This window comes from Eleutherodactylus coqui, chromosome 1 (genome assembly GCF_035609145.1).
Source record: "Eleutherodactylus coqui strain aEleCoq1 chromosome 1, aEleCoq1.hap1, whole genome shotgun sequence".
Lineage (NCBI taxonomy): Eukaryota > Metazoa > Chordata > Amphibia > Anura > Eleutherodactylidae > Eleutherodactylus > Eleutherodactylus coqui.
In genome coordinates this window covers 352981102-352991650 of record NC_089837.1, presented here as the reverse complement: position 1 = coordinate 352991650, position 10549 = coordinate 352981102, and the positions used below count along the sequence as shown (strand labels likewise).

General features: G+C 41.3%; 1 protein-coding gene across 4 annotated transcripts in view; it reads right to left on the bottom strand.

Annotated features, from left to right (window-relative positions):
• Window positions 1–422: 422 nt before the first annotated feature.
• The window catches only part of SPNS2 (SPNS lysolipid transporter 2, sphingosine-1-phosphate), a 141304-nt gene continuing 131177 nt past the window's right edge, over window positions 423–10549 (bottom strand). For all 4 annotated transcript variants that reach the window (XR_010786454.1, XM_066577012.1, XM_066577020.1 and 1 more), the window contains one exon: window positions 423–8851. Coding sequence is in view for 1 of the 4 variants with exons in the window: in XM_066577027.1 (XP_066433124.1) it covers window positions 8812–8851 (40 nt within the window). In the remaining 3 variants the exon portion in view is untranslated. The remainder of the gene's footprint in view (window positions 8852–10549) is intronic.

Sequence of the window (10549 nt, the reverse complement as noted above, 5' to 3'; positions counted from 1 at the left end):
ACAGGGGGGAGCTCTCTCTCCCCCCCCCCCTCCCCTCTGCAACCCCCCGCTCACCCCCGGCGCCCCCTGAATCTTTTCGCTCGAGTAGTCAGTTACTCGAAAAAAGTGATTCAAAATCGCCCTAAACGAGTACGTTCGCTCATCTCTATTTAGGACGTTGTTGGCATATTGTAGATGAAAAATAGGCAAATTGCATTGAGAATTTTCTTTGTGAACAGACCTGTGAACAGCTAACATTATTCTTACTCCTTACACAAAGATGATTGCCATCTTTTTATTTTTTTTACCCATGGCCACTTTTGAAAACACAATCTTAGTAGCTAAAACCCACAGGACAAATATAGAAGAGAGAAAGAAAAAGTACTGTCTCATAATATGGTGATTAGAGGATAGATTTACAGTATTTCCAAAGAAACAATGACTCAATGTGCAGCCAAAAGACTTTAATCTTGGTAAAGCAGTAAAAAAGAAACCATACAGAACATTGCCTTAAATAGTTTATTTTGTATATAATTTACATAAATGTATATATTTGGCTTTCTCTTATACTCTGAGGTTTACAATTACTAAAAAATAAAATAGTCCTTTTTTCCTGAAATAAATCAGAAAACTATTTTACTTTGGTTCTTGTATGACAAGAAAGGACCACTTGTACGTGGTTGTATAAGTGCTGGTAGAACTCTTACTACAGAAGGGACCAGCATCACCATACAGTAGCAAAAGGGTTAGTAGCAAAACGGAACAGCATTTCCAGAATATACAAAACCATCATTACTGTGTTGTAAACGAATTGTTAGGAAGCATATTTGGGTGGTCAACAGCTGATATGCAGTCTGCGTGTTGCAAAGTAATACACATTGATATAAATACTGATATGCCATGATTTAACACTACGCAGAATAACAATTAAATACACAATGATTAAAGCATTTGTGGAAATAAAAAATGATTGTGCAAAGTAATGGATGATAATATTCAATGTTACCACTTAGGCTATTTTTTACAATGTGGTTCTGGTCCCAGCCTTCATATAGAATACTGCAAAGGGAAGCAAACCAGGATGGAACCAACATAAAGTGGAGAATATGTGAGATTGAGACCTCTTTGTTCTCCATGTCACAAAGTTCCCGTCCTTGTCAGTTTTTTTTGTAGACTGGATACAAAAGCACTGGTTGTTGTAAGCTCCCTCAACAATGGGGTAGCTGAGGCTGTAGGGGTGCCCCCTTTTGGCACTAAAAGCATGAAGCATGTGTCAATGATTCTAAAGCATTGGAAGATGAGATGATAGAGATGCAGTTCTAGATTGCATGACATCACACTCAGGTTGGAACAATCATGTGACTAATTGCCGTTTTACTTTCTAATGTGCTAGGCCTTGGAATGGTTTGGTAAAATTTCCTTTTGCTGGATACATTTCTGTCCAGCTGAATATGTATGTTGTGAGCTATTTTTACTGACTATACACATTAGATAAGTCGGCCAATGCTTTGGTATGTAGGAAGGCCTGGCAACTGTATCATAGCATGCCAGATGGGGGAAGTGGAGTGGCGGCGAGGTGGTTTTGCTGTGATCAGTACGATTTCACCATGCTTGATCCTGTGAAAAGTAATCTGCTGCCACTGAAGTCTAGTTGCTGCTTATTCCCCTCTCCTCATTGAAACAACCATGCAAGTATGTACATTTAAATACACCGCAGCTGCTACATAGTATTAAAAAAATAAATGTTGGAATGGGTCATGAGTGCAAAAGAAAGATGTGAACAGGCAACGTCATATACCTGATAAAATGTAAAACTAGTAATCCCAATTAAATAATTAATGTCAAAAATCCTAATCTGCTTTATTGGAACTGGGGTTTTCCAGCTTCCGTGGCTTTAAACAACTCATGCCTCTTCACTTATTAATGGGCACTGCATCAGTAAAATGAGCTATTCCTACGTGTCCCCTACGACACTGGGCTAACAATGTGTCCAGTGGCAGCACGTCACTGCAGTGTATGACCAAAATACATTCTACAATTTGCATGTTCTCCTCTTTGCCTTCTCTTTTTGTCCGTGTCAACCACATACACTATGGGGAGGAGAGAGTGTTTTAGGAAGAGGGGGAAAAAAACTCCTAGGAACCCGCCCACCTCATCAACCTGAAACTGCAGAAAAGTTTCCCACAGGAGAGATAGTTGTTCAGTATATCGAGGCGGGACGTACCAGAGATCTCTTCCGGATGCCCGTCTCCATTCACTGTCCATAGGCATCGTTCATGGACTGCCCGTTTACACAGGCAGTCCATGAACTCCCTTTTTACACTGAGCAAAAAGTTGCTCATTCGTTGCTTTGTTTCATTGAACTGGAATGAAGCAAACGGACTGAACAATTTCTCTCTCTCCGTACCTTGTTGGGTTCCACGTCTACATGGGAGAACTATCGCTCATTTGAGTGATTTTTCAGCTGATAGTTGCCCATGTAAAAGTCTTCTTAGATACAAGTTTTTAACCTGTGCGATTTCCACCAATGCCAGGTGTAAACTAACTAATAAATGTGAAACATTGCTTTCTCTATCCTCTTCATCCAAAATCATTTTATGATACACAAGATCTCAGTAGTTTATTACGACTAAACAGCAAAGAGGAATAACACTATAAGTAGTTTAAAAGGAACTTGTCACCTCCTATCAGTGCCATAAACTAAGCAATGTTGCTTATAGTATAGGTCCTGCCGAATGCAGGGGTGAAAATGCTATATTTACTGGGCTTTCTGTTCCTGTGCCATCACCCCAGAAAGTTGGCGCTCAGTCAGTTAAGGCCTATTTAGACACAACGATTATCGCTCATTTACAGCGAAGATGATTTCTCAAACGTTGAGTAATTACCTTGCACTGCAGCTGTTCCCGGCTCCAAGCGCCCAGCTGTAAAACAGCCGGGCGCCCCGAGCAGAGGATGCAGAAGACAAGCGGGGTGCCCCCACTTGTCTTCTGCATCCAGCTGTTCCCCGCTCCGAGCGCCCGGCTGTTATACAGACGAGCGCTCTGAGCGGAGGATGCAGAAGACAAGCAGGATGTCCCCGCTTGTCTTCTGCATCCAGCTCTTCCCCAGCTCCAGCCCCCGGCTGTTATACAGCCGAGCGCTCAGCGGAGGACGCAGAAGACAAGCGGGTGTCCCCGCTTGTCTTCTGCATCCAGCTACTCTCTTCACGACACAGCCGAGCGCTCCGAGGGGGTTTGGAGAACAGAGCTGGACCGCTCTGTTCTTCATACCCAGCCTGTCATCAGGGAGCAGGATACAGCTGAAACAATAGTATCAGCTGTATCATGCTGTGAATCCCTGATAAGGCTCATTGTCGTCTTTCAGCGTGCTGAAAGACCACGATGAGCGACGGCATAACGAAAACTGCACGATGTCAGTGCAGTTACGCACAACGATTATCACTCAAAGACGGCTTTTCAGCGAATTTTGAGCGATAATCGTTGTGTCTAAATGGGCCTTTTCATTCAGGCCATGAGCATGCATTCCACTGTTTGCTATGCGCATGCACACATATGGGCTGAATGAAAAGACTCACACTGATAGATGTGGTCAACTTCCCGAGGTGACAGTGCGGGAACAGGGAGCCTAGTAAGTATAAAAATGACACCCCTGGACTCAGCAGGATCTATCCTATAAAGTACCATAACTAAGTTTATGGAGTAACAGCTCCACTCTTTCAATAAATCTCATGGTGTGCTATTTTGTCCTCAGTCTGTGTCCTGTGCAAATTTATTTATGTTAAAAAGCGTCTTTTTTTAAATTGTGCAAATATAGGGCAGGTCAGAAATTTGTTCATATGCATGCCATTTTTATATATTGCACATGAATGCAGAAATATCAAGCACCTTCCTGCAGATTATGGGAATATATACCATACGTGCTGTACATTGTGGATATGCAGAATGGAGACGAGTTAACAGCACATGATGCTGGGATGGAGTTCATCAACATTCCTATTAGAGACCTTTGATACGGGACAGAATATTCTGCAACAGCATTGCGGAATACGCCATCACGGAATTCAGTGGGGCTAACTGCGGATTTTGATACAGAATTGCTGGATGAATTCTGCCATTTTTCAATTGCGCATCAAAATCTGCATGGAGGTGTGTAGATTCTGCCGCGGAATTTACTGCGACTTGCAGTGTGGAATACGGAAATTTCCACTCGTGTGAAAGTCATTACATTTGATACCTGAGCACAGTGTAGAAGGCTCTGCTTCGACTGCAGTTACCCATACAAATGAAAGAAACTATCCACACACTGTTCTCATCACGTACAATGGGCTAAATGATTTTCCCGGGAAGTCTTTACACAGACACGGGTGTTACAGCACAATGGAAACTGCTTCTGAAAACTCCGCTTCAGATGAAGAACTAATTGATGTTTAACCAGAGTGTGATTTCATGTAGCTCAGCAAGTTACGGTATTCGTATGCCAGGTGCTGACTCTAGACTGCAGCATCAACATTTTATGCAGCTCACACACTGCCAAAGCTTAGAAGGTGAATGTAGCTTCCCATCTAATGTCTGCAGGAATATTGCCTGCACATACACTGCTTTGGCGTTGTGCTTTCAGCATAGATGGAGTCTGAATTACCTATCATCTATCCCAATGCATTGTGAGACAAATGGAATGGAACATCCAGTGCAAGCATCCTGTGTTGTATCACATCCATTATGTTGCTAGAGGCTAGAGGAGATCAAGACTCAGACATACAGTGTCCAACTCCACCTATTCCCACTCTGCTTCCCTTCTTGCAGAAATCTAGGATACTTCATTTACATATTTGTAAAAAAAAAACAAAAAAACCGCTGCTGTTTGCATGATTTAAGACGGGCACAGAAAACCGTGCATACGATAAAAATTGCAGGAGAGTTCTACAAACTAAGAAATTGAATTTGTCTCCATGAGGCTTCCTTTGCACACTGCTTTGTTATGTGTTTTTGCCTTTTTTTGTTTACAAAATATCAAAACATGTAAAAACATCAAATGTTACATGCATTTTTTTCCCAAAAGTTTTTACGCCATTTTTTTTAGATGGTTTTGCAAAATAGTTATAGCACCAGCATTTTGAGATGTGTTTTTACTGTAGTATTCTTCATTTTAAACCTAGCTACATAAAATCATGTGATTTCATATATTCCTCTTTAAATCAGACGATTTTTTAACGTGAAAAACATCACAAAAATAATGCAATGCACATGCGGTTTTTCAGCAGAAACAAAAAGAAACCACTGGCTTTCTCTAAGAGAAAAACGTCCTGAACATTGCCACAGCATGTTGCACTTGAGAAAACTGCCAGAGAGCCAAAAACGCAGGACAAGTGGAAAAAAAACACCCAAACAGTTTCTTCTGTAGTCCATTTAATATTTCTGGCTACAGCATGTTGCCCTAAGAAAATTCAGGTAAAAACATAACAAAAAAAACAAAAAACAACACATGGTGTTTTAATAAAAAGTGCTACATGTGAAACCAGACTTGGGTCATAGTTACACAGTTCTGCGCGCTTGTATGACACACTGAACTCATGCGATGTATTAACCCATTGTTTCCAATGGGTTAATTTACACAGACGTTTCGCCTCTCACACCAAATGTTGGTGTCTTGCATGTCGCACAGCTGTGTAATGTGACTTTAGGCTGATGTCACAATTATGAGGGTGCCTTGAAAGAAGCTAAATATTTCTGTAAGACGCACTGAAAACGCAGCTTAATCTGCAGCTGCGAAATTCCCCTTCAACATCTGCATGTGTTGTAATGTGGACTTTGCTGTTAAATTTTGCTGCTACATTTTTGTTGCATTTTTGGATCCATGGCAAGTTTGCCAAGATTGCAACATGTAAAAATAAACTAGAAAAAAAAGTTCCTTTTTTTTTTTTAAGCCAAAACCTAAAGAAAAGAGGGAAAACTGACTGAAAGAAGCCATAGAAACCAGTCACAAATTTAAAATTAGCCTGTCTTATGCACCCTAAATCCTCACCTTAAGGGCTCAGTCACCCAGGCGCATCGGCGCCCGTGTTACTGCAGGTAGCAGGCGGCCGTACCTGAAGACGGACGTCTCTCTGCAGCTCCGGGAGGAACAACATGTGAAGGGCTTCATTGCCGGTCCTGTGTTCTTTCATCAGCGCTGGAGAGAGACGGCCGTCTTCAGGTATGGCCGTCTTCAGGTATGTTAGTCACACAGGCGCATCAGTGCCGGTGTACGGGTGCCGTTGCACCCGTGTGACTGAGCCCTAATCCCCCATTGTAAATTCCACACCAAAACCTGCAGGTATAAGGGAATGTTCACATGGTGGAAATTTCCATGCGAATTCCACCTCTAAAATTTATGTCAAAATTTGCTTCTTTCTGACGTTTTTAGTGCTTATCCCCACACGGAATCTGCCTTGTCAACTTGCAAAAGCAATATACGAAATTCTAAAAAAAAAAAATCATATTTCTGCATCAAGAATTGACATTTCATTTCTTGACACGGAAATTTGAAGAAACATGATTTTCTGTGTTGGAATTCCACAAGCGGATTTTGCCCATCGGCAGGGAAAAATCCGTGTGCGGATCAGCATCAGAAAGATGTGGATTTTGGAGGTAGAATTCACATGGAATTTTCTGCAGTGAATTCCAGCGTGTAGATATCCCCTTACTGCAGGTATTGAGGCCGAGTTGCAGGCAGATTTAAATAACTTTTAATTCCGCATCAAAATCTGCAGATAGCCCTGCGGATTCTGGTGTATAATTGATTGACTTGTGAACAAATTTACATGGAGCCCCCTCAATGTACAATATCTGGCAAACAACTAACGCAAACAATCATGGCTCTGTGTAACAACAAACAAATGACAGTTGTTCGTATGCTTCAACAACTTTTCTGAGCAAGTATCTGAATAGTAGTCGCTCTGTGTAAAAGGTATCCTAAAGGTCTCATGTTCATGGGCGGGTCGGATTCCGCATGTGGGAGCCTGCAGCGGAATCTGACCCTGCCCGCGGCAGAGGATAGTGCTTACCTATCTGGGTCTTCACTGCGGATGTGAGTGGTAAAGCCGGTCGGCTCGCCGCCACACATGCGCAGTAGAGGTTTTTTTTTCTAAATCTCCTGCTTTCCCGTGGATTGGACAGCTTTTATTGACTGTTGTGGAATTTAACCCTTGAAATACAGGGGTTAAATCTCGCAGCATTTTTACAATTAAAAATGCAGGCAAATACGCACCATCTAGGTGAAGATTTGGTATTTGTTACAGGGTTTTCAGCTGTGGAAATCCCAAAGCAGATATGTCCCTTGGTTAGTTGGCCCTAAAGTTCAGAATTTGTCTGCAGGGGAAAAATTAAGGAAAAACAAAATAATAGAGCTCCATTATCTAAATGCACAGACATTGGTCTACTATTGGTCTACCAGCACTTTGTTCTAAAGGCAAGACCCCCTTCTTCAGATATCAAGAGTAATACATGTCAATTTGGTCCTTGAGCTGCAATCTCAGTGATCACTCTCTATTGACTCTTGGGTTAGTGAAGATTTATAAACGGATCCTATGAGCGACCGGCATAGATTAAAGTAGCGGTCTCCAACTATGGCTCTCCATCTGTCACATAACTTTAAGCATGCCAAGGCAACAAATACCGGCTAGGAGTTACAGTCGAAGAATAGACACGGGGTTGAGACCACTATAATAAAATAATTGCGCACACACAACGTATCCATATAAATACTCAATGGGTGCATAATAGATGTTCATACAGAGTGGTTCCAGGAATATGAGCTTAAGGACCAAACTAGTACAGACTTTATTACAAAGTTGATTCAGTCTTCATGCCGAGGGCAAGTAGCCTTGCTTTTAGTCCCAGACAGGGGCAGAAGGCTGGATAACTCTTTAAGAGCACCAATATGCTGCATGATAATACACAATTTAATATCAATACGCTTAAATAATAAATAAGCAATACTTTGCTTTACTGAGCAGTTTACTTAATAACATGTTGCTAATAGCACCAATATGTTGTATGGTTTCCCCAACTCAACCCTATATAGTCAATTTCTGTCTGGTTGAAGCAGATACGTGCTCTCCGCACACATTATTAAGTAAGCGCTTACAGACATTTCATATAGATTCTAATACTGATCACCTTTTCAGGCAATGTGAAAACCACAAAATTCACTCAATTCCGTCCTTCCTTCTAGACAGAAATTCATCCAATGGATCTGCACTTTTTAGGAGGAGCACAGCTTCCATATTAAAGCTATGGAAAAAGAAACTTCAAAGAATAAATATCCATTATCTGTAGAAACCGGCCTGAACGGTGGCTAAAGTTTAAATAAAGAATATATGTAAAATATATACATTTATATACTTTATATACTTATATACAATTTAGAAAATCTATATACACTAATTTACATATAATTTTCTGTGTGAAAAAAAATCCTTCAATCATTTAATTACACTTCGAACTTTGCTTGTCCCAAACTTTACTTGACAAGGTAAAAGTGATGTGCTCCCCTCATTTGTCTCATTGATGACAGGGGATGTGCTGTAGCATGGTCACCACAGGATGAGGCCACTCAGGCATCTAATTTACCTTTCCGGTCTTACGTTTTCTGCCAGCTGGAGGCGGTCGCTTCACATATTCGGAGTCACTTGCACAATATCCTTCATAGATTAGGAGAATGAGGTCCAATTTCAGTGTACTCTCCTGCCCTTTGGGAAATGTTCGTGTTAATGAGCAGTTTCCAGAATTTCAGGGTAGGGTTGTTGGGTGCGATCCTCTGGCTTCAAAAATTTTTTGTTTTGATGAGGCAAATTTATGCCCAGGAGCTGTTGTTTTCATCTCTCGGTATTGACCTGTAATGAATGAGAATGATTGCATTGAGCATACAAGGTAATTATATTGTACAAGGCTAGCCGTGGCCAGTAGTCACAGTATAGTTCATGAACATCAGTGCATTTCTTTCATAAAGCTAGCCATACACATTACAGGAAGGTCAGCTCAATCTGCTTATGTTCTTCAGATAATGCGTATGGGAACCGACCGATAGCTGATGTCGGAGATAAGAATGCACTGAATTACGACAAGGTCAATCTATTATTGCTACAAGAGGTATCTCCAAATTCAATGTTCCTGCAGGAAGTGTCACCCTCTTCCAAGTAAATAACCATACACACGCAACTTGACAAGTTGATGGCAGAAGAAACTGGTATTGGTAGACGTCCATCTAATAGCGTATGGTGAGCCCAACAATTGGCAAATAAGATGAGTATGGCAGCAATCATTACAACTAGAGATGAGCGAGCACGCTCTGATACAGCAGATACTCGAGCGAGCATCGATCTTCTCAAGTAACTGCTTACTGGTCCGAGCGTGCTCAGGGGGACGGCGGGGGAAAGAGAGAGAGAGATCTCTCTCACTCTCCCCCCCGCCGCCCACCCGAGCACGCTCGGACCAGTAAGCAGTTACTCGAGAAGAGCGATGCTTGCTCATCTGTAATTACAACCCATGTCAAACATTCAGAGGGGCTAAACAAGACCTACACCAACCAAAGGATGTGCAAGGTATAAGGATTCCAATATGATTTAATGGAAATAAATTACATTAGTTATGTAATATATGCTGTACTTCCTAACCTAGCTTGCGACTTGTGTTTTAAACTATCTTAAGCCCTCACGTTCTATTACTTTCTTTACGTTGCATGTTACTACTTCTCCTGTACGAAGTAGAAGTTACTTGGCTGTTCTTCAAGAGAACCAGTAGGTCTCTTTTGCTTGCATGGGTCAGTGTAGCATAATATAGTGACAGATACATAGTGACAGTCAGGTCTCACTTAAGCAGGCCATGCGCATGAGAGAATAGTCATCCAAAATGACCGATTTTGCCCATTTTGGACATCAGCTACAAAAATAACATGAACTACTACTACAAGGTTATTGTCAGACTATAGTCTGCCAAAAATGTGATCTAGCCTATTGGAATATTTGTCACGGACAGATTGTACACGTATGAAAAAATGCGACAAGTTCTATTCTAGTACATTTTTACACACCAGAACCGCCCATTCAAGTCAGTCAATGGGTATGCGAAAAAAATGGAATGCGCTCACATGGCATGCAAGTAAATAGTTTTTTTTTCATGCACCCATTGACTTGCATGAGAGTTTTAAATAACATCAACTGGGCCACCTTCCTTTTTTCTTTAATGTGGATGAAAAACGCAGTAAAAGCAAAATTGCATTTGCTTGTGTGAATATAACCTCAATGTTGTAAACAAAGTGTCTAAATGTGGTAACAAAATTGAATGTATATGGTAAGATTTATATTAATCCGTTCAGCAGTCTGTAAACCTAGGGTGCATTTACACACACAGACGACAGTTTGAGCGATTATTTTGCATAGGTACATATGGGCTAATCAGCCCTTCAGTACCTCATTGCATGTATTTAGAGAACAGCGGGTGGTCTGTTCTCTAAATATATCACTATTGTTCTCCAGCAGGACAGCTGCTGTTAAAGAATGCTATCAGCTGTTATCAATGCGGAGAGCTCATGA